We start from the raw sequence: 24988 nt of genomic DNA, 5'->3' as shown, positions 1-24988 counted from the left end.
CACTGAAGGAATCTGAGGTAGCATCTCAGAGCTCCCATGCCAAGACCATGGGGAACCAGTCTGAGTTGGATGTGGCAGCATGGCCCAGACGTCATGAAATAACCAGCACAAACTTTGTTAGTGAATGACAACTGGCCCTTTTAAGTGATCACCTTAATAGACTATCATGCAGGGACTAAAGGAGAAAACTTAGTACCCCAAAAATTGGACCAAAGGACAGAAATTCACCTCAGAACTTTCGAGCAATGCCCCTGCAGTCGACTAAGAGCCCACAGTGAGAACTGTCAGGCTAAGGAGCCCCTTCACTTACTCTGCTGGGATGGTGTGGGGCATGGTGGGGGACAGGGGTGGATTCATACCAGAAAGGGAAGGATTTCCAGGCCCTGCCAGCAGTCAATATGAAGATCCTGAGTGAGATGTGAGGGGTTCCACACCACAGAAGGCAGTCTCCCATCCTTCCCTCTCAGCTCATCTTACCTGCGACAGCCATTTCCTGGAAGCCTCAGGCAGAAGGGTCCAGAGGAGATGTACGTGCACTTCTCACCAGGAGTCTCGGGACTTGATGTCTTCGATGGGAGGCCTTGGCCTCAGGTCAGCAGATGGGACGTAGCCCACCACCTACAGGGGTCAAGGGAAGACACGGAGAGTGGACCGAGTATCACTCAGCCCAGAAGACAGGGCCCAAAAGTGCCCTCACTGTCACTCAGGAGCTCCAGGAAGCCTGTTTGGCCAGGCCAGAAACAATTCCTGCTGGGGTGCTGACGGAAGCTAGAGCTGGGAGGGAGGCCCGTAGACTCTGCTCGGTACAGGGAAGGTCTCAGGATCCACGATGATTCAAGGAAAAGTGCACATGCCAATCGTCCGGGAAGCTCCCCCGGAACCCCGCCCCCCCTGGCCCCGCCTCTGCTGTCCGCCTGGAACACAGAACCACATGACAGGAAGTGACGACCAGGCACACACGCTGAGGCTGCGAAGCCATCTTTGAGAGCTGCTGCCATCTTTGAGAGCTGCTGCCGTCTTAGAGAACTGCCGTGTAGGGTGCCCAGACGGAGGACTCCCAGGTCTCAACAGGTGTCCAAGTGTGAGGTGACGTGAGTTACAAGTGTGGGACATACGTCCAGCATGCCCAAGCCTTTCCCTCTGAAAAGAGGGGGCCGGACAACCCCCGGCCACCCTGCCCCTGCTCTCCCCTGGAAGATTCGGGCCTGCACCTTGAGCCCCAAGTCCATCCACTTCACCCAGGTGGTCTCCGAGAGGAAGGTTTCAGTCCGGGGCTGCTCGTTAGAGGGAAAGCCCTGAGCCCTGTAGCTAAAGGAGGGACCGTCGCGGAGTACCGAGGGTCTCCACACACTAGAACGGCAGCCACGCGAATCCCCCACCCCCCTGACTTGGCCTCGGAGCATCCGGGTAGGATCTGGGCAGCTCTAACGGCTGCAGGTCACCCTCATTGCGATCTCGGATGCGGGACACTGAGGGAGGAGGGCACCTCGGTCCGAGGGGTTGGTAGCTGGTCAGTACAGGGAGGATGTCAGGGCTCAGGAGGAGCCAGGGTGAGGACCATCCTCGCGGACAAACGGGCGAATCAGGACCCTCCCCTGTAGTCAGTGCTTACTCCCGGCCAAACACGGGGAAGGGAGGCTGTGGTCTGAGTGGGGAGGTTAGAGCTTGCATACAGAAGGGCGGGTCCCAGGACCCTTAGGTGGGAGGCTGAGCACTCCCTCCTCTCCTTCTCCAGAGTCACAGGGAAGGTGGCAGCATCAGCCTTCAGAGCAGAACAGGAATCGGGGCGGGTGCTAGGGGGTCATTCCCCATTTTTCATCCTAACTATGAATGTGAACTTAAAGGATATGCCTCCCCTGCCAGCCCCCACAGGCTCCCCTCTAAAGCCCAGGCAGGGATGTCTGGCTGTGCCCCAGGGCTCACTCTCACTTCTTCCTCAGGGGTCTCAGGGGACAGGCTGACTAGGAGAACAGGAGACTTGTGGGTCCTAAAGCAGTGGACTCAAGGCCACCTATGAAGCAGACTTGGTTTAAACCGGGGACGACCCTCTCTAGTGTAGGTGCTAACAACATTTCTTTTTCCTTCCTCAAGGCCACTCAAAGCCCGCCTTCGTAACTGCACGCCCGCCTGCGGTCCTTGACCTGTGTCATCATGCCTCGGAAGCACAAAACCAAGCATCATGCCCATGGGAAACGCCACGAGGTCCAGGGGGACACTCAGGAGGCCCAGGCCAGTGCTGCTGCAGCCCCAGGAGAGGAGTGCCCATCCTCACCCTCTTCTGCCCCTCAGGGTTCTCCCCCGAGCTCCCCTGCTGCTGGCGATGGCCAGGAGCTTCAGGGAGCCATGGCCCCTAGCTCTCCCGTTGCAGAGGCTTCCTGTGCAGAATCTGAGGAAGGTGCCCAGAGCACCGAGGAGGAACGTGCAGATGCCGCCCGGGCAGCCCTGCTCGCTCGGAGCATTCGCAAAGATCCTCTGAATAGGAAGGCCAGCCTGGTGATGGATTTCCTGATGAAGAGGTACATCAAGAAGGAGCCCATCACACAGAATGGCATGCTGAATGTCATCGGCAGGAAGTACAAGCAGCACTTCCCTGAGATCCTGAGCAGAGCCTCTGAGCGCGTGGAGCTGGTGTTTGGCCTGGAGCTGAAGGAAGTCGACTGCAGCAGGAACATCTACACCCTCGTCAACAAGTTCAGTCTCGGGGTTGAGGAAGGTTCAAGTGATGAGGAGGAGCTGCCCAAGTCTGGTCTCCTCATGGCGCTCCTGGGCATCATCTTTATGAAGGGTAACCGGGCCACTGAGGAGGAGATCTGGGATTTCCTTAATGTGTTGGGGATCCATGCTGGGAAGCAGCACTCCATCTTTGGGGAGCCCAGAAAGCTCATCACCAAAGATCTAGTGCAAAAGAGGTACCTAATCTACCGCCGGGTGCCCAATAGTGATCCTCCGGGCTACGAGTTCCTGTGGGGCCCGAGAGCTTATGCTGAGACCACTAAGATGAAGGTGTTGGAAGTTATGGCCAAGATCCAGGATAAGGCCCCGAGTTCCTTCCCAGAACTCTATGACGAGGCTCTGAGAGATCAGGTGGAGAGAATAGTGCTGAGAGGAGTGGCCAGGGTTCCAACAATGGCTGAAATCAGTGCCCCTACCACGGCCAAGTCCTACAGCTCCTCCCACATCTAGAGAGGGGTCAGGGCACTTTGTTCCCTTTGTGTTGGAAGACAACTGTCCACCTCTTAAATAGTATGGGGTAGTAGGGGTGGGGGGAACAAAACCCATGTTCTTCACAGTTTTAAGTATTATGGGAGTTGAGGTGCAGGTTTAACAAAATATACATGTTTTCCTTTTATCCATATGAATAATATCTAGTCAAAAGTAGATGATTTAGGTAGGGAGGTAGAGGTTTTTTGTATTTTTAAATGTCACTACTCTTCATAAGGTTTATTTTGCTTCAGAATCTAGGTTTATTAATGTCATGGATGTCATGTTTACTGATGTTAGGTTTAAGACTAAGAATTCATTATTTATAAACAAGTTGAAAAGACTTCAATATTTTCCTTATGGTCCAGAACAAGGTAACATAACATTGGAATAGAATTTTACTTGGAAATGTGTCTAAGAACCCTAGAGATAAGTATTTGGGATTACAAAGCTTTCAGAGTAAATGCTGGCGTATTCTTTGTCTTCTTATCTGTCCTCTTTCCTTGTAAAAGTTAATAACATGGACTTAGATTTGTTTAGCTTATTCATACTGTATGACACTTAAATCATAATAAAACAGAGTCTTTGCTCATTATTTCCTTTTTCTCCCAAATTAATTGACCATCTTCTGTTTAGAAGGCTTTCTTATAGTACTGGGTTGGTAAGAAAATGAAGCCCAAGCCACTGCCCATGGAATTTTGAGTCTAGCAGCAGGTACCATATAAGGAAGGTGGTGAGCTAACTCTCTAAGGAATAAACAAATGATAAATTTAAATGGGGGAGGTGTGGAAAAGGAGGTTCCAGATGAGAGCAAGCAAGTCGAAGTTACCTGATTAAGGCCACACTGGGTCTTGGGAAATGTCTTAATTCCTCGGTGGGAGGTCATTTTCAGTCCAGATGCATGATGGGCTAGGTGAAGCTGTGGGAGTGATGCCAGACACTCATATGATGGTTCTCAGAGGTGAGGCTGTAAACCTGGAATGTATCTAAACCATATATTCACCATTATTGGGGGATATCCGAAAACCATAGGGAATGGAAGGGGCCCTGTGTACTTGAGCCAGGGCAAGTGAACACTCAAAATACACATTTTCATCAAAAGCTGTCCAGAGAGTTTCTGAGAAATAAGGGTGACACCCATTGAAGCGAGATGCCAAGACGTCACTGGACTGTCTCTCTTTTTCTGGGATGGGAGCACCAGAACTTGCTTTGTTAAACAGGCAGTTTAATTAGGTTATGTTTAGTGTAATTTGGCAAACTTTAAGGGAGGGCTCAATTTTTACTGTCAGTGGGATTAGATTAGGGGTGGTTTGGACAAAAAAAAAGCACCTGAGAGGGAAGTTGCTGGTCCTTGAGACAAATGAACTTGTCCTTGCATCCATGTGGAGAAGATAACCCCCAACACCTATTAAAACAGGTGCTCAAATAGGGAAATACTACTTAGTTTTACTTGCTTGGGAGCATTAGTCGTGATGTGGATTTGATTATTGTTTGGAGTTGCATATTCTCTAGTGTAACTTTGAAATTAAATTATGTGATGGAACTTTGTTACCATTCGGGGTCAAAATCACCTTCGTAATAACTGCCATTCATTCAAATTACCAAAGCTTGCCTCATACTCTGCCAGGTGATTTACATACATCACACATGTCTGGGGTCCTACACTATAGACTCTTTCAAACACAATTTGCAGATAAAGAAGCTGGAATAAAGAAGCTCAAACTCAACGCTCATAAATGATAGGACCTGGACTGAACCCTGGCAACTGAATTCCTCCAGAGCCCATACTGTGCCACTCCTCCAGGATGAGGCTAACCTTGGGTCACTTCCTCTTTCTGAACATTAGTCCAAAAGGTATTTCACATGTTAAATAGCAGAATTTCATACCCCAAACACGGATTTGGAATAAAAAGCCCCAGAAATAAGTAACAAAAAATGAAAATAAAAGTCAAGTACGAATAAGGAAGGAGACAGCATTCAGTGACAATTTATCTACAAAGGAAATGTCAGTAAACTGCAATAGATCAGGGATGCAGAAAATCATTTAATTCAGCCCCTTCCTTTCAGTGAGTAAATCTGTTAAGAGTGAAGGTTCTACAAGAGGCTGTGTCTGGTCGGTAAAGAGAAGGAAGAGATCAGCTTGTTTTCTCTGCTAGCACACCACCTGTGCTGGGGCCCCTCCCGGACTGCAGCTTCCCCATCACTCCTGGGACTCAGCCCATTCTCTGTGAGATTTGTTGCAGGCAGACTTAAGACTTTTCAAAGATGTGGCATTTCCCAGGAAGGCTTTCATAGAAGAGACAGGAGTCAAGGTAAAGACAGATGAATGAGGAACTGAAGTCACAGAGAGACTGGCCTGTGTCTGCTCTCAGAAGGCCCAGACAGGGCTGCCAGGCTGCGCATTCCCTCACTTCTTTTCAGGGCTTGCAAGGACATGGTCTTTGGTCTACATGGGTCATCTAAGGTTGAAAGAAAGAGGAAATCCAGAGTCCCCCAGGAGTCAAGGTGAGGCACCTGAGTGAGGGCATACCCTTATACTGAACACAGAGGGCCCCAAGAAGCCTGAATCCTGATGTCATCCCTGAAGGCACAGGTAGGAGTAGCCTCATGTGGCATTCCCAGACTTTCCCTCTCTGGCACCACAGGGAGTGAGGACCTTAGTCTGAGGAGAGCTCCCTTATGTAAACAGAGAAATGAACCCCAAATGCTCCCAGGAGTCCAGCTTTGGACTTACACAACTCCCTGACCTCAGGACTCTGAGGAAACCACACAGAACCCTGCCCTTCCTGGCATCCCTGGGATGCCTGCTCATTGTTGACATGACATGCCCATTTCCCTCTATGATGTCACAAGGGGGGTTGGGACATGGTCCAAGGGGTATAGCCTAGGGCCAGCAGTGGGATTATTTCCAGGTTTTCCAGAAACCAACTGAATACCCTGAAGACAAAGGGAACCACACAGCCCATAACCATATGATTCATCTCATCCTCTGCACCTCAGAAGACGAAGGACGGGTGAGGACGGATGAGGAGAATCTTACTTTCTCCTAGGGGTCTCACAGAGATGCTTGCCCTACTATAAGAAAGAATAGTAGTAGAAGTGGTGGTCCTAAGTGGAAGGAAGGGTAGAATTTCAGGCCACAACATAGGTCAAAGCAAGGACTGAGGGATCATCTACCAATAAAAAGAAGTGATAATGAATCCAGCCCTGTTCCTTGTAGCCCTTGAAGAACCAGGGCAGAGCTATCAAGCTGAAGTTCCACCAACATTTATTTATATCAGGTGTGTAGGAAGTGAAACCCTTAGTATGACAGTGCAAATAGTATTCCAAGAAAGGGATGGGGACACCAGGCCCTATGGGGAAGTAAAGAAAGCACTCTTAATTCATGTTGAGGACTCCTGAGGCCAGGACAGAAAACTTCCCAATGAGCACTCAGTACTGGGTGATAACTACTAACTGGGGTGATAAGCTGAGGACATCTTCACCTCTCAGAAATCCCAGGGAAATTTGTGATGACAACTACAGAACAGCAGAGAAAATGGGTCCTATGACTGGCCACTAGTTGGGTGGTGGTCTTGAATGTGAAATAACAGATGTGACTGTGTAGGAGACTACCAGCCCCTTCTGTCACCCCAGCGTGTCTGAGGCAGGGGTAGCAGGATGAAGCCCAAAGTTCACTCTAATTTCCTTTAATATGTTTCCCAAAAGACAGCTGATTAGGAGAATAGGAACCCTGGGGGTTTTCAGAACAGTGCCCTCAAGAAAACCACAAATGTAGCCTTCCTGATAACCAAACTGGTATTTCCCTGCTGTGGCTGCACATTCAACCTTCGTCTTCCTGTGTGCCCTTATCACCTGCCCTCCTACTCATGCTTCTAATCATTGTCCCCCAGCGCAGGCATCATGCCTCGGGCTCAGAATCATAAGCTCTGCATCTGTGAGAAATGCCACCAGGCCCGATATGAGCTCCAAGGTCACAGGGGAGTTCAGCCTGCTGGAATAATGGAAGCGCTTCCCTCTACCTCTTCTCTTTTAGAAGATAATTCACAGAGCTCCTCAGCTACTGGGTCAAATAGCACTTCCCAGGGGTCTTCGGAAGCCCCATCTACTACCAGCACTTTTTCAACTACTTCTGACACAACATCTGATGAAGAAGATACCAGTCAAGATGAGGAAGATTCAGGTTCCTCCGATATCTCATCTTCTACCTACAGTGATACTCTGAACAGCATGACAAGTTTGTTGGAACAGTTCCTTCTGCATAAATATAAAATGAAGCAGCCCATCATGAAGGAAAACATGCTGAAGATTATCCACCCAAGATACCATGACCGATTTGCCGAGATTCTCAAGAGAGCCGCTGAACACATCGAGGCTGTCTCTGCAGTTGACTTGAAGGAAGCTGATTCAACCATCCACTCCTATGACCTTGTCAGCAAACTGTACTTGCCCAACAATGGGAGGGTGTGGGATGGTAGGGGCTTACCTGAGACCGGTCTCTTGATGACAGTTCTGGGTGTGATCTTCGTGAAGGGCCACTGTGCCGCTGAGGAAGACATCTGGAAATTTTTGAATATGATGCGAGTATATGCTGGGAGAAAACACTTCATCTACGGAGAGCCCAGGAAGCTCATCACCAAAGACTTTGTGACGATGAAGTACCTGGAGTACCGCCAGGTTGCCAATGGAGATCTTCCACGTTACGAGTTCCTGTGGGCCCACGAGCCCATGCTGAAACCAGCAAAATGAAAGTCTTGGAATTTTTGGCAAAAGTCAATGATATGGTCCCCAGTGCCTTCTCATCACAATATGAAGAAGCTTTGCGAGATGAGGAGGAGAGAGCTCGAGCCACAGGTCCACCCAGGCCTGGCACCACTGTCACTTCCAGGCATGTTCCACGGCCACGTCCATCAGTTTCTCCCACCCCTACTGAAGACCAAGACTTTTAAAAAATCATCCAGATAAGAAAATTTGACATCAAAATAGGGACTTTTGCCAAAATGGGAAGCAATCCCACAATAATACTGCTGGGACAATGGAATGAAAAAATAAAATGAAAAAATTTCAAAACATGATCAACCTTGATTGTTCTCCATCTTTTCTGTCTTCTGTTTTGTAAAATTAAATTATTTATACCTCGATATGCTTCTCGAAAAATGCAGGAGGTATTAAACCTTAACAAGTTAGACCTCTTACTGTCTTCTTTTATTTTTTGAGCATCTGCTCTTTGAAAGGCTCTATGCTAGTTCTGGTGAGGCTAAGATCAAGACCTAGCCTATGCCCATACAACTTTAGAAACAAGGAGCTGCAATCACATAAGCAAGATCTTGAGGTAGCCTTTAGGAATGACAGGAAAGTAAAAAGACTATCCAGGAAGAAATCTCTACCTGGGCTAACGTACTGATTTGTTAGGCTTTCCACAACAAAACCCCACAGAATGAGTGGCTGAAACAATGGAATTTTATTTTCTCAGAGTTCTAGAGGCTGCAAGTCCCAGATGAGGACTGGTTTACCCTGAGGCCTCTCCCCTTGGCTGCCAGGTGGCCACCCTCTTCATTTGGCATTCCTTTTGAGTGCATATATCCCTGGTGTCTCCTTTTTTGTCTCAATTTCTTCTTATAGTCACACAGGTTATGGCCCATCCTAATGACTTCATTTTAAGTCAACCATCCCTTTAAAGACCTTATTTCTAGCTACACTTGCATTCTGAAGTACTCTGAGATATGCTTTCAATATGCATTTGTGGAGGGGACACAATTTGGCCCCTAACAGACAGAAATCTACAGTGTCTCTGCTCTTATCTCAATACAGGAGATTCCAGTGCACAGACTGGTATTCTACGCACATCGTCTCCAGGGAGTTTCTGAGATGTAAGGGTGAACTCCCTTGAGGTGTTTGGGGAAGAAGGACATTCCTCCCTTTACCCCTTTTGAATTCTTGTGGTTAGACTACTAGTAAACTTGACACAAGACAGGGTAACAGGAGAAAAAGAGACAAATTGCAATTCATGTGCACAAGAAGTGTCATAGAAATGGGACCTAAAAAGGGGGCAAAGCAGGCAGCTTTTTTATTTTGTAGACAACCAAACAATTTGTGAGGAATCGACAGGACAAATCAACTTAGGTTTTAGGTACTCAACTAGTAAGGAATCTAAACACAATCTGTACCCACGGTAGTAAATGAAAGACTTAACAAGGTTTGTGTATACAGGCTTCTCTGCTTGAACTGCCTATTTCTGGTTAGAAGGGTTTCCCTCTGCCTCCAGATGCAGGCAGTACATCCTTCATATGAGATGCACTTCCTGCTCTCAGGGAGGCAGATATCGGGGGGTGGTGGAATGTCCCTCCTCTGTTGGCTGTTTCTTAAGTAACTTGAATTCAAAATAATCAATACGCCACTGTGGTATATGTGGGGGGCAGAGTGCCCTAAGCCTTGACAGGTCCCTCCTCTGAAACTTGCCTGCAAGTCTCACATGGTAAAAGCTGATCTGGTCACTGCGGAGAGAGAGAATGGATTAGTGGTGCCAGGGTCCAGCCCCGGCTGATCCAGGGTATTCGAAGCGGGGATGGCGTCGGCGACCTATTTAATTATTTATTCATCAAAGATATAAAGAGTAATAGAATGAGGATAGCTCAGTAGGAAAATTCAGTGGAGAAAAGAGGCTGAGTAGCTTGGTTTACGCGGGAGACCAATAAAACTTCAAGACAAGAAGTTTGCACCACTTACGTAGGCCGCAGGCGTCCTTCCGTTCTCCCGAAGGAGAGGAGACACTGAGGCCTCCCCAGTTGGATCTTAGAAGCCCAGGCATAATTAGCAAGCATGGCGGGTTCCGCGCTCCAGATGGAGACTCAGCCAGAAGTTGAAAGAGAGAGCGACATGGGGAGACCAAGTTTCGGTGAACAAGGCCCGCACTTTATTTTCCAAAGTAGTTTTTATACCTTAAGTTATGCATAGAGGATAATGGGGGAAGGGGTAGAGTCATGCAGCAAGCCAGGCTTTTTTCCTGTAAACTTATCATATGCAAAAGTTCAGGTGATAGACATCATCTTCTGGCCAGGAGGCCTGTTAACATTTTAAGAAACTTATCTTTCTCTAAAGGTGATTATTCCAAAGTCAGGTGCCAGCCTTCCAAAAAGCATTGGACAAAACTGCATTTTACATTTCTATACACCCATTATATCAATCAATACACTGCCAAGGACACAGTAGGTAAGGAGTATGGAGACTTAGCAGCAAACATTGGCCCAACAAGTGAAAAACCCTTCACCAATACAATTTCTAATCAATCTTTTAACTACTCAAAGGAATCTGTGTTTAGGCAGTTTAGAACATCTCCTGCCTCTCACAGTTGGGAGGCTCTGAACAATCACATGTGGCCGGAAAAACCTATTCAGGCAGGCTAGAGGATTTCCAAAGGAGTTTGTAGGTTAAACACTGTCACACCCAGGAATTATTAACTGGAGCTGTGAGCTAACTCTTTTTTTTCTTTCAGAGAGAGGTAGTGGGAGACAGCCCCCCGTAAAGTCAGAGGTGTAGGTGAAAGCACAAAGCAGAAAGTAGGCAGACTCTGGTTTTGGGGGTAGATGCTCGAGAATTTCCAGGGGGACTCCTGAGGCTCGATCCCGCCTTTGCGTATGCCGAGCCTCCTTCCTCATGACCTTTGTCATGGGCGGAGTGCCTCACGCTGGCTCCCGGCAGTGATAGAATTCCAGTTGAGCTATTCCAGATCCTCACTCAATATGCAATATGCCGGCTCCCGGCAAGTGGAGTCCTTCATTTCATGGCAGCAGTTGCATCATTCTGAGAACAGGTCAGTTCATTGGAAGAGTGGTATCTCATTTCAATAGGTGGTGATGCAGGTGGGCTCCCAAAGCAAGGTCTAGGGTACAAGCGGTATCAGGTAGTTATTAATAAGAGGCATTTCTATGGAAACAAAAAAAAAAGTGGATGTTAATAATTGGAGCTGGTTATAAACCAGTTTCTGAGCCCAGGGGTAGTCAGTCAAGAAGTTTTCTAGGTGTCAGGATCAAATCAACTATTGCAGTTTGAAATGTCTCTATCACAGTTAACAATATCTCTGGGTGATCAGGTTAACTTTCTGAGTGGCTCGTACAGCAACAGGCATGAAGTCTATTTGAACATAAGGTGTTGTGACAATTTCTCTGATCTTTGCATCAAGTCTTGTAGCTTCACGTTGCAGGACTTCAGGAAAATGGCAATGTTAGTTCTCAGTGATTCAAGTCAAAAGAAGGGGAGAGTGAGCGGATCAAGATGGCAGAGGTGTATCGCTTGGAGCTCACCATCTTCCCTCAGACACATCAAAAGGATGGGAGAATTGGGAATTTTAGTAGGAAAGTTGCAGCTAGATATGGGTGGACACTAGAAAAATTCAAGATCCAACCCAGTTTGCAGGCAAATAATAAAACTTCAAGGAAACGTAATACCACTAGAACTAGAACCTAATACCCACACAAGTGTAGTACAATTTCTATTGAACCATTTTTTTTTCTGTCTAGCATCTCCCTCATTTCTACTGAAGACAGGAAAGCTACAACCTAATTTTTTGCAAAGGAAATCTAAATTCAATAAACTTGACCTGATTATTTATCTAAGTACAGTAAGAATAACAATTTGCAAATAGGCGCTTTCAAATCAGCTTTGCTGGAACGGTTCATAAGGAGTCTCCAGAACGAAATTTTCATAGCCTCTTGAGGCTAAGAAGCCATAGCAAAGACTTGTTGTCAAACCTAGAGATCTGGATGAAGTCCTCTCTTCCTGAAGTCCCCAAAACATCCTAAAGTTCCTGTGCCTGCCAGAAGTGATCTTCCTTACTCACCTGGTAAGGCTGATGGGAATTCTGTCAGCAAGGTCCCAGGCTGTTTTTCGAATGGGTTTTTATGGCTCTCTATGGTTAACCTTGGTTTCCTCAAGTTATCTGGTCATATCCAAGGCTACCTGTGTCTGTCAAATATGACAGTCCAGTCAAAGTCTCGGTAGTGTAATCACTGTTTCCACTTGTGTCCCGCTATAAGAACAGATTCTCACTGAACTAGGAAAAATAACAAATTTCCTAAGAAAATAAGAACACTGAGAGTTTCTAATTTCTGGAGTGATACAGTAGGGAGAGAAAAATTAATGTTTCAATTCTAATGACAAAGGTACCATTTATCAAATTGCTGTGTTAAGAAATGTCCTTATATCTAGAAAATGAAAGATTTTTAAAAGAGAGTAATCTTTCAAAAAAAATCAGGAAAATTATCATCATATTTGTAATTCATTAAGCCCCATGTTCCTAATTCTTATATTGCCAAGGTCCAGTTTTTGTATTGTTTCTGTCAATCCTCCCTGAAGTTGGTGGCTCATAGGGACAATGATAATTTCAAGAAGCCTGCAAGGTTTTGGTTAACGCTCGTATAATTTGCCCAGGGAAATGTGTGCCTGGATCACACTTGATAAACCAAACAGAGAACACATTTTCTCACACTTTCTTGGCTACCGTAAGGGAATCAGCCTTGCAGCAAGGGAAGGCTTCATCTCATCCAAAAAATATAGGAATGACAAGAATATTTTGATGACTCATCTGTTCTGTTCAGTCTCTCGGTCATGTCTGACTCTTTGCAACCCCATGAACTGCAGCACGCCAGGCTTCCCTGTGCATCACCTATTCCCAGAGCTTGCTCAAACTCATGTCCATTGAGTAGGTGATGCCAACCATTTCATCCTCTGTTGTCCCCTGCTCTTCCTGCCTTCAATCTTTCCCAGCATCAGTGTCTTTTCCAATGAGTCAGTTCTTCACATCAGGTCACCAAAATACTGGAGCTTCAGCCTCAGCATCAGTCCTTCCAATGAATATTCAGGTGTGATATGCTTTAGAATTGACTGGTTAGATCTCCTTGCAGTCCAAGGGACTCTCACGAATCTTGCCCAGGAGGAACAAGATGGCAAGAGGAGTTGGTGGATGTGGAATACATCTCTCTCCAGGGATACATCAGGAATACACTTTCAGACACAGAAGTGCATGCAGAATACCAGCTGAGAGTGGACAGGAGTACATGACCAGCAAAAAAGAATGTATAGATGCACACAAAAGTCAAGGTCAAGCCCTGAGCCTTTACAGTGGGTCCACTGGCTCCAAGATCCTAGACTACCAGAGAACTAACCCTAGGATATCAAATAGTGAGAACTGACACAAAGGAAACCACAGGAATACAAGACCCGGCATCACCAAACCACTGATAGCACCCTGTGCAGGACGCCTCATCTAAACCACAAAGAACACAAAAATACAAACCCGATCATCTGCAGACAGAATGGCCACCTTACTCAGCCTTGCCCATCAGAGGAAAAAGCAAACAAACAAACAAACATAAAACTCAGCACAAATCTCACCCTATAAGAAGCTTACACAAACCACTGGACAAACCTTAGAGGGCAGAATCAAAAAGGAAGAACGAACCTTGAAGCCTGGGAAAAGGAGACCTCAAACATGATAATTAAAATAATAATCATAATAATAATAATGAATAAGGAAAAGAAATACGACACAAATGAAGGAACAAACCAGAAACACAGAAGTCCAAATCAATGAAGAGGAAACAGGCAAACTACCTGAAAATGAATTCATTGCTAAAGGGAAGGCAGTGATACTGATACTTTGGAAACTGTCTGGCAAATTCTTTTAAGCTAAATATAGTCTTAACATATGATCTAACAAATGAACGTTAAGGTAGTTTCTCAAAAGAGCCAAAACCTTAAGCCCATCCAAAAACCTTCAACCAAATTTTAATAGCAGAATAAGTCATAGCTGCCAAAAACTGAAATCACCAAAGATGACCTTCAGTACACGAGTGGGTGAACAAACTATGGTAAGCTACATGGAATGCTATTCAGTCCTGGAAGAAAACATTTCAAACCATAACAAGTTATACAGAAAATTCAAACGATATTGATTAGCAGAAGTAGCCAGTATAAAAAGCCTACATACTGTATGAGTGCATCAGTGTTACAGTCTGGAAAATGCAAATCTTCAGAAAGAGTAAAACGTTGAGTAGTTGTCAGGGGTTCCAAGTGAGGTTTTGAGGGATGAACAGATGGAGCATGGGAGATCCATAGGGCGTTCACACTCCTCAGCACGACACCGTGTTGGCTGAGTTGATCCTATCATGCATCTTTCAAACAATAAAGAACTGTAAAACACAAAAAGTAAAATGTATTGTAAACAATGGACAATAGTTAATAATAACATATTGACATTAGTTGATCAACTGTAAAAAAAGAACTTGTATCCATTGAACCAAAACAAGATGTTAATAATAGAAGATACCAAGTGGAGGAAGAGAGTGGCTGTATGGGACCTCTCTATTCTATCTGCTGAATTTTCTCCAATCCTAAATCTGTTCTTTTAAAAAAGAAATACAGAGGGGCAACAAACTCATAACCACGTGAAAAGAGGAGCTACATCACTCATCATGAGAGAAATGCACATCAAAATTACAATGAGATGTCACCTCATACAGGTCAGAATGGCCATCATCAAAAACTGTACAAGCAGTAAATGCTGGGGAGAGTTTAGAGAAAAGGTGGGGAATGGAAATTGATATAGCCAATATGGAGAACACTGGGGAGATTCCTTTAAAACTAGAATTAAAACTACCATATGACCCAGCAATAGAAAACCTGGGCATATACACTGAGAAATGAATCATTGAAAAGACACCTGTATCCAGTGTTCATTGCAGCACTGCTTACAATAGACAGGATGTGGAAGCAAAGCAGACTTCAACTGACCGATGACTGGATAATGAAGTTGTGGTAGCCACATACAGTGGAATATTAGCCAAAGAAAGGAACTAATTTAAGTCACTTGTAGTGAGGTGGATGCACCTAGAGCCTGTTTACAGAGAGAAGTAAGTTAGAAACAGAAAAGTAACGTACATTATGCATATACATGGAAAGAAGTAAAGGTACTCACGAACCTATTTGAAGAGCAGGAATAGTGACACAGATGTGGAGAATGCACCTGTGGATACAGCAAGGGAAGGCATGTGTAGGACAAATTGAGAGTGTGGCAAGGACAAATATCGAGTCCTATGTGTACAAAAGATAGCTGGCGGGAAACTGCTATATAGTACAGGGAGCTCAGCCTGCTGCTGTGTGACAGCCTGGAGGGCTGAGATGAGGGGGTGGGAGGAAGTCTCATCAGGCAGGAGGAATATGTATATGTAGTGCTGATTCATCCTGTTGTATAGCAGAAACAACACAACATTATAAAGCAAGGATCTGTCAATTAAAACAACTTTTTAAAAGTCTACTAATTTAAAAACTAGGAAAAAATTTGGATAAGAACACATAGCCAGTACAGAGTTACATGCACCAATGCAAAATGAATAAAAGTGCAATAATGAAAAACAAAATATCACAGTAAGCATTTGATCCTCGAATTAAAATTCTTAGGAAACAGGTACAGAAAACACTGACACAGAAAACTAACTTCAGAAATCTGGCATAAAATGATCAACACAGCAAAATCAAGAGACTGGTCTGGAAGAATTGACAATACTCAAACCATGTAATAGAAAACACACCATAAATGAAAGCAACGATATGAAAAATGTAGTTACAAAGAAACCTTAGAAAAATGTATTCAGTCTATACAAAGGCAACTAGAAGAATTTCCTGAGCGCCTTAGGAAAAAGAAGTCTCAAACAGAATTGTATGTTATGTGTTTTCAGGAGGACAAATTTTAAGACTGTCCATTTTCCTTAAATCCTTTACAGATTTAGTACAACATCCAGAGTAGCTGAGACCACAGTCACGTGTGGGTGGCTATTTCCTGTACGCAGAACAAACCATGGAAAACTTACACAGGGAATAAAGACAACTACTAACAAAAGCAAGAACACAAAGCTAAATAATCCCTGAGGAACAATAAGTCTCCATTGAACTTGACCCTGTGAGTGCCCAGGTGGGGGAGTACTCTGAGGCTGACACAGGTGTGCAGGCCCCAAAGGAAACAGACAACAGGATCGGCTGGAAAAGGCTTTAAACTGCAGCAGTTGATTCTTCCACTGGGCCGTGGGACCACGAACCTCTCCTGCTTCACTGAAGGAACCTGAGGCAGCATCTCAGAGCCCCACGACAGGATCATGGGGCACCAAGGTTTGGGATGGACATGGCAGTATGGCCCAGAGATCATACAATAACCAGCACAAACTTTGATAGTGGATGACAACTGGCCCTTGTAAATGATGAGCTTACGAGACCGTCACACATGGACTAAAAGAGAAAAGCTTGTATCACAGTAATTGTACAAAAGGACAGAAATTCATCTCAGGACTTTCGAGCAATGCCCCTGCAGTCGACTAAGAGCCCACAGTGAGAACCGTCAGTCTAAGGAGCCCCTTCACTTTCTCTGCTGGGATTGTGTGGGGCATGGTTGGGGATAGGGGTGGTTTTATACCAGAAAGGGAAGGGTTTCCAGGCTCTGCCTGCAGTCAATATGAAGATCCTGAGTGAGTGTGAGGGGTTCCACACCACAGAAGGTATTCGCCCATCCTTCCCTCTCGCTTATCTTACCTGCAGCAGCCATTTTCAGGAAGCCTTAGGCAGAAGCGTCCAGATGAGATGCGGGTACACTTCTCACCAGGCGTCTGGGGATTTGACATCTTCCAGGTGAGGCCTTACCCTCAGGTCTGCAGACGGGACATAACATAGCATTACGGTCAGGGGGAAGACAGGGATAGAGGACAGAGAGGATCACTCAGCACACAAGGAGCCCCAGAGTGCCCTCACTGTCTGTCTCAGCAGCTCCAGGAAGGCTGTCAGGCTCGGGCTCCCAAATTCTTCCTGCTTGGTTTACTAAGAGAAGTGAGAGGCAAGGAGTGAGGCCAGTTGACTGATATCAGCAGGGACATCCCAGGACCCACTATGTGTCGAAGAAGGGACCACATTCCCCCTCTTGCCGGAAAATCCCCCAGAACCCCGCCCATCCAGGCCCCGCCCCTGTTGTCCTCCTGGAGCCCAGATGCACATGATAGGAAGTGACGGCCCCCTATTCATGCTGGGGTGCCATACCATCTCCGAGAAGGCTGCTATCTTTGAGAGCTGCTGTAGCTGTGACCAAAGGGAGGAGTCCGAGGTCTCATCAGGGGTCCAAGTCAGAGTTGACATGAGTTACAAGTGCACTGGATAGTTACAAAGATATGCCCTGGCACTCCCAACACCTTTTCCACCCGAAAAGAGGGGACTTCCCAGCCCCCCGGCAACCCCGCACCTGCTCTTCGCTGGGAGGCTCGGACCTGGCTCTTAGGTCCAATGTCCATCGGCTACGCACGTGGGTTCTTGGGACATAACCTGGGCATTATCTTCATGAAGGGTAACCCCGCCCCCGGGGAAGAGGTCTGGGAATTCCTCAGTGTGTTGGGGGTCTATACTGGGAGGAGGCAATGGATCTTTGGGGAGCCCAGAAAGCTCATCACCAAAGATCTGGTGCAGAAGAAGTACCTGAAGTACTGACAGGTGCCCATTGGCAATCCTCCCACTACGAGTTCCTGTGGGGCCCAAGAGCTTGTTTGAAACCAGTAAGATGAAGGTGTTGGAGGTGCTGGCGAAGATCCACGATACCGTCCCGACTTCCTTCCCAGACCTCTATGACAAGGCTCTGAGAGATCAGGCGGAGAGAGCAGGGCTGAGAGGCGCGGCCAGGGCACCAACAATGGCTGAAGCCAGTGCCCCTTCCAGGGCCAAGTCCTGCAGCTCCTGCCACATCTAGGGAGGGGGGCCCCGACACTTTCTTCCCTTTTGTGTTGGAAAAGAGCTGTCAAGATCCTAAGCAGTAGAGAGTAGTAGGGTGGAGGGAACAAAACATGTATGTTCTTTACTGTTTTATGTAGTAAGGGAGTTTAAATGCAACTCATTTTTTAAAAATATATATCATTTTTCCTTTATGCATAAGAGAAATATCTAGTGAAAGTTGATTAAATTAGATTAAGGAGATGAGGGAGGAGTTTAGTATTTTCAAATGTTAATTACTTTTCATAAGGTTTATTTTGCTTCAGAATACAAATGTATTAATCATATCAATCACATTGTTTGCTGTTGTAAAGTTTTGAAAGCCACAGGTTGGGTATACGTAAAACACATTGAGCGTATTGAATATGTTGTTCACCATCTAAACAAGGTAAGATGACACTGGAACAGAGTTTTTTCAAAGAGTAGTCAAGCTCCTAGATAGTGCAGGTTAGTACAGGTCGAGCAAACCAAGTTTAGATCTCTATTTTCTTCCTGATGTAAACTAGTAACTTCTGCATATTATTTATTGCATTTTTATCGAATATTTTCACTTCTACCACATTCCTTTTCTTCAGAATATTGATTTGGTTATGATATTCCAGTTTTATTTATTGCTGTTTTAGGATTTTAAAGTTCCAGTTTTGGTAGATGTAAAAGAAACCTGACATGCCTCTTGAGAAATTTGTATGCAGGTCAGGAAGCAACAGTTAGAACTGGACATGGAACAACAGACTGTTTCCAAATAGGAAAAGGAGTACGTCAAGGCTGTATATTGTCACCCTGCTTATTTACTTATTAACTTATATGCAGAGTACATCATGAGAAATGCTGGGCTGGAAGAATCACAAGCTGGAATCAAGATTGCCAGGAGAAATATCAATAACCTCAGATATGCAGATGACACCACCCTGATGGCAGAAAGTGAAGAGGAACTAAAAAGCCTCTTGCTGAAGGTGAAAGAGGAGACTGAAACAGTTGGCTTAAAACTCAACATTCAGAAAACGAAGATCATGGCATCTGGTCCCATCACTTCATGGGAAATAGATGGGGAAACAGTGTCAGACTTTATTTTTCTGGGCTCCAAAATCACTGCAGATGGTGACTGTGGCCATGAATTAAAAGACGCTTACTCCTTGGAAGAAAAGTTATGACCAACCTAGATACCATATTGAAAAGCAGAGACATTACTTTGCCAACAAAGGTCCATCTAGTCAAGGCTATGGTTTTTCCAGTGGTCATGCATGGATGTGAGAGTTGGACTGTGAGGAAAGCAGAGCACCGAAGAATTGATGCTTTTCAACTGTGGTGTTGGAGAAGACTCTTGAGAGTCCCTTGGACTGCAAGGAGATCCAACCAGTCCATTCTGAAGGAGATCAGCCCTGGGATTTCTTTGGAAGGAATGATGCCAAAGCTGAAACTCCAGTACTTTGGCCACCTCATGCAAAGAATTAGCTCATTGGAAAAGATTCTGATGCTGGGAGGGATTGGGGGCAGGAAGAGAAGAGGACGACAGAGGATGAGATGGCTGGATGGCATCACTGACTCGATGGACGTGAGTCTGGGTGAACTCCGGGAGTTTGTGATGGAAAGGGAGGCCTGGCGTGCTGCGATTCATGGAGTCGCAAAGAGTCGGACACGACTGAGCGACTGAACTGAACTGAACAGAAAAGACATTCATGAACCATCTGTATTGTCTTTATGATCTGGAAGTAGGTAATATGTCGCTGAAAGAGAGATTTTCATGGTAATGTGAAACAGGACCACAGAAAATATTGAGAAACCAAAAAGCAATTAAGCAAATATAAAGGAAAAAGCTGTTAATTTGTAGTTTGCCTTATTTCCTCTAACCATTTTTTTTGGTAAAAATAAAATATACTTCACCTTAATTTGGCTCATTTAAGAGTATTTATTTCTTTTGTCCCAGTGCACTGCATAGTCTCTGCTATCTACTGGATAAAAATAACCTCAGATAGGAAGGGGGTATTTTGGATGTTCATAATAATCATAACTTCCATTAAATTAAAGACCAGTGTTTCTTAATCAGTATGACTCTGCTTTATATGTAGTACATGCATTCCAGCATTCATGCAGGATAGGATTTAGCAGACTCCATTTATAGATGGATAACTTGCAATTGTCTCAAGTTCACAAGACTGATAAAGTGACCTTCATCAGACAAGTCCCCTGATGTGCACTAGTCCAGAGTCCTTCCGTTTCTTTGCAAGAGCAAGCACTGAGGAAATCTCTTTTCACCATGACATATTTGGTACCATAACTAGGATTGTTGCCATGGTGAACTCCAGTTGTCTTGCCCAGACTGCTGGCTGGAGACCCCTGACTTTTGCTCTATCTCTCCCATGAAAATTTGCTTGCTGTCACTCTCTGCTTTGTTCTTTTTCCATGACCCACAGGGCAAGATCTGGGTCAGCTCACTGTGTCATGGCTCCCCTCAATTAAGAGCTGCAAGGAGGACGCCCAGGCTGTGCATACCCAAAGAACACTTGGGTGGCAGCTCACACTGTCTTAGGCCTGGAAGACACAGAATTTGCAATGGTGAAGGCGCCCACTGAGGCCAAGACTTTTCTCCTCTCAGTATTTGTCATTTTCTCTATGGCTCTACCCATTTTGAGGTGAGAAGTTTCACCGAGAAGACTGCATGATGTTCAAATTAAGACTGGACAAATAATCAGGGACTTGATTGGGTGAGTTTCTTCTCTGTAAGTCCTTGAGCCCAATTCCCTCCCTACAATGTTCTTAATCCCAGTGTGGTTCCGGGACCAGAACTGCATCAGGGGCCAAAACTGGGGGACTCTGCATCCTTCTCTAGATTTTTGGCATAACTCACCACACCCCGACCTTACACTGTGGGTGATCCCCTCCTTTCTGGGGGTCTCAAGCAGACTTTACCTATAAAAAGGGCAATGTGTCCTGTAACTGCAAGCTGAGCCTAGGAACAGAGAACTGCAAAAACTATTGGCATGAACAACTCTGTCCAAACATCTACATTAGGAACCTTGACTGACCTCTAGCATGGTTTCTAGCAGCAACCTAAGGCCACGTTCTAGGACAACTCAGCTACCCCTGAGTTCCTGTCTAGAAAATTTCAAGGCTACCAAAGGAATCTGCTCCAGCCAACATCTGACATAAGCCCCTCATCTTCCTTTACTTAGAGTGTCTATTTAAAACAAAGACCAAAAAAAAAAAAAACAAAAACAAAAAACCCTCACGATTACAAGAAAAGTGTGACGGAAATAAACTAGAAATTGATAACAAAAAGACAGCAGGAAAATTAAAGATTATCTGCAGACTAAACAATAAACATCTAAATAACACATGGGCCAAAGAAAAAATCTAATGAGAAATTTTAAAATAGTTTTAGAAATGAAAACAAAATTACATGTAATCAGAAGGTGTGTGATACAGCAAAATCAGTAAAGAGGTATACACAGCATTGAATGCCTATAACAAAAAAGCCTACAATTAATAACTTAAGCTTCTATACTAGTAAACTTGTGAAAGAAAAGAAAAAGCAGAGGAAGAATAAATCAAAGCGGAAACCAATGACACTGAAAAAAGGAAGGCAATGCAGAAAAAAACAAAACCCAAAGAAGTTTCTTTCAAGATACAAAATAAAAAGACGATAAAATTCTCCCCAGGCTAAAGAAGAACAAAGAGAGAAAAGACAAATTAAATTACTAATAGTAGAAATGAAGGAGGGGCCATTACTACTGATTCCATGGACATTAAAAGGATAATGAGTGAACATTATAAACAACTCTGTGCCTACAAAAAGGAAAGGTTCCATTGAGAAACTGCTTGAAGGTATAACTTAGCATCACTGTCACAAATCAAAATAGATGCTCTGAATAGGTCTGTATCTATTAAAGAAATTTAATCTATAACTAATAAGCTTCCAATACAGACAGTAACAGACCCAGATGTTTCCACTGATGAATTCTAACAAAAATTTAAGGAAGAAATGATAACAATTCTCTACAATCTCTCCCAGAAAATAGAAGCAAAAGGACCACCTCCTAATTCCTTTTCTGGGAGGTGAGTATTACACTCGAATATCAAAATCAGATGAAGAAATTCAGAGAAAAAAAAATTGAGCACAAATACCTCTCATGAACACAGAAGCAAAATCCCCAACCAAATATAAGAAAAGAAACCTAACAATCCATAGAAGGAATTACATACTACATCTAAGTAGGATGCATTTCAGATGTGCAACATTTGAAAATCAGCAATCATACACCATAATAACAATAGTCTAAGGAAGATAATCACAAGATGAGATCAACAGATGAAGGGAAAAAAATCATCTGATAAAACCCAACACTCATTCATCATAAAAATTCTCAGCAAACTAGATACAGACAGGCATTTCCTCAGCTTCATATGCAACATCTAAAAAGAAATACAGGTAAAACATCATATTCTATAGTGAGAAGACAGATGCTGTCACACTAAGGTGAGGAACAAGGCGAGGATATCCCTTCTCACCATGCCTATTCAACACTGTACTGAAAGTTCTAGCCAATGCAATGAGATAAGGGAAGGAAGCAAAAGATACAGATATTTGGAAGGGAAAAATGGAATTATAATCATCAACAACAAGAAAACACCTGGCATTAATAAGCCAGGAGTGTATGTTAATAGGGCTAATATATTATCAATATATAACTACTATATAATTAATATATTAATAAGGTTAATGCATAATAGTCAATTTTTTTCCAATAAAGAGATGGAACTTGCAATTAAAAACCTAACACCATTTACATTAGCACCAAAATATATTAGAAATCATTCTTAAAAAATATGTATAAGATTTACATGAGTAAAACTCATAATCTGCACTGAAAAAAATTAAAGAAGATCTATATAAATAGACACGCCATGTTCATAGATAGGGAGATGCTATATTGTTGAGATGTCACTTATTGCCAACTTAACCTAGATACTTAATGCAATTCTGTTTAAAATTCCAGCAAGATAGCTTGTAGATAGCAGCCAACAATTTAAATTTTATGTCAAAAATGAAATGATCCATAATACCCGCTGAAGTCAATATTAAAGGTCAAAGTCAGAGAATTGATATTACTGGATTTCAAAACTTACTTTAAAGCTACAATACTCAAGACTGTATGCTATTAACAGAATAATAGACAGATCAATGGCACAGAACAGAAAATCTAGAAACAGACATCCCAAACACTCAACCGACCTTTAACAAAGGCACAAAGGTGATTCAATGGAAAAGGACAGTCTTTTAAACTTACAGCCTTGGGATAACTAGACATCCATATCTAAGAATAATGAATCTACATACAAACTCTAAACCTTTCAAAATAATTAACTCAAAGGGAATCACAGACCTAAATCAAAAACACACAATTTCAAAAAAATTGCAGGGACAGCCCTGGCAGTCCAGTGTTTAAGAATCAACACTTCCACTGCTGGGGGAAGAGGTTTGATCGCTGGGCAGGGATTAGGATTCTACATGCCATATGCAATAGGCAAGAAAATCTAGAAGATAACACGGGGGCAAAACATGAGTTTGGTAATGAGATTTTATCACAACACCAAAAGCACAGTCCATGAAAGAAAATAATAAGCTGAACCTTGTTAATATTAAAAACTTCTATCTGCAAAATATACTAATAAGAGAATGAGAAAGAATGGTCACAAAAGGGTAGTTATAAATCTATTTGCAGGGCAAGAATGGAGACACAGACGTAGAGAACGGGCATGTGGACACATCGGGGGAAGCAGACAGTGAGACGAATTGAGAGAGTGGCGTGGACAAATATTCACTACCATGTGGACAACAGGCATGAGGGGGAAGTTGCTGGGTGACACAAGGAATCAGCTCTGTGACGACCTAAAGGGGTGAGGTCGGGGGTGGGAGGGAGGTTCATGAGGGAGGAGATATATGTATATAGCTGCTTCATACAAGAGAACCTGACACACCATTTACTTGTCTTCTAATTAAAAATAATTGTTTGAAAATCTATGAATTTAAAAACTAGAAAAAAAGTCTGGAGCCACTAGAGTTATATACAACAATGCCAAATGAATAAAAGTCAGAAGTAATGAAAAGCAAAAGATCACAGTAACAATTTGATTCTCAAATTAAAAATCTTAGAAAACAGGACAGGAAATATTCAAACATGTAAGAGACTTCAAAAATCTGGAATAAAAAAAATATCACAGCAGCAAAATCATCTAGTTGGTCTGGAAGTATCAAGAATTACTTACACCCAGTAACAGAAAATACACCATAAACAGAAGCAACCATAGAAAAAAATTTACCTACAAAGAAACTTTAGAAAAATGTATACAGTCTTCATGGAGGCAACGAGAAGAATTTCCTGAGAGTCTTAGGAAAAAGAAGGCTCAAACAGAATAGTATGTTATGTATACTCATGAGGAACAGATATTGTAAGACTGTCAATTTTATGTAACTCCTTTACAGATTTAGTACCACAATCAGAGTAGCTGAGACCACAATGAAACACGGTCTGCTGCTTTTTGTACCCAGAAATAACCACGGAAATCTTAAGGAAGGAATGAAGAAAACTATTAACAAAAGTGAAAATATAAAATTAAATAATCCCTGATGGACAGTAAGTCTCCACTGAACTTGACCCTATGTGTGCCCAGGTGGGGGAGTACTTAAGAGACTGGCACAGATGTGCAGGCTGCAAGGGAAGCAGACAACAGGATCAGCTGCAAAAGGCTTTAAACTTGAGCCCTGCATTCTTCCGCTCTGCACTGAGATCATGAATCTCCACTGCTTCACTGAAGGAATCTGAGGCAGCATCTCCGAGGCCCCATGCCAGGACCATGGGGCACCAAAGTTTGGCTTGGATGTGGCAGTATGGCCCAGATCATGAAATAAGCAGCACAAAGTTTGTTGTGTGTGTGCTTAGTCACTCAGTTGTGTCTGACTCTTTGCAACCCCACGGACTGTAGCCCACCAGGCTCCTCT

The 24988-nt window shown here is 44.0% G+C and overlaps 1 protein-coding gene and 1 pseudogene across 1 annotated transcript; both read left to right on the top strand.

Moving 5' to 3' along the window:
• Positions 1-951: 951 nt before the first annotated feature.
• On the top strand, positions 952-3748 carry LOC129639195 (melanoma-associated antigen B1-like). The gene is made up of 2 exons (XM_055564211.1): positions 952-1086; positions 2092-3748. Exon 2 carries the CDS (start codon positions 2152-2154, stop codon positions 3181-3183), a length of 1032 nt encoding a protein of 343 aa, XP_055420186.1. The 5' UTR covers positions 952-1086; positions 2092-2151; the 3' UTR covers positions 3184-3748.
• Positions 3749-7104: 3356 nt separating this feature from the next.
• On the top strand, positions 7105-8134 carry LOC129640204 (melanoma-associated antigen B5-like; annotated as a pseudogene).
• The last annotated feature ends 16854 nt before the right edge of the window (positions 8135-24988 follow it).

Source organism: Bubalus kerabau, chromosome X (assembly GCF_029407905.1).
Source record: "Bubalus kerabau isolate K-KA32 ecotype Philippines breed swamp buffalo chromosome X, PCC_UOA_SB_1v2, whole genome shotgun sequence".
Taxonomy (NCBI): Eukaryota; Metazoa; Chordata; class Mammalia; order Artiodactyla; family Bovidae; genus Bubalus; species Bubalus kerabau.
This window is presented reverse-complemented; position numbering and strand designations above follow the sequence as displayed.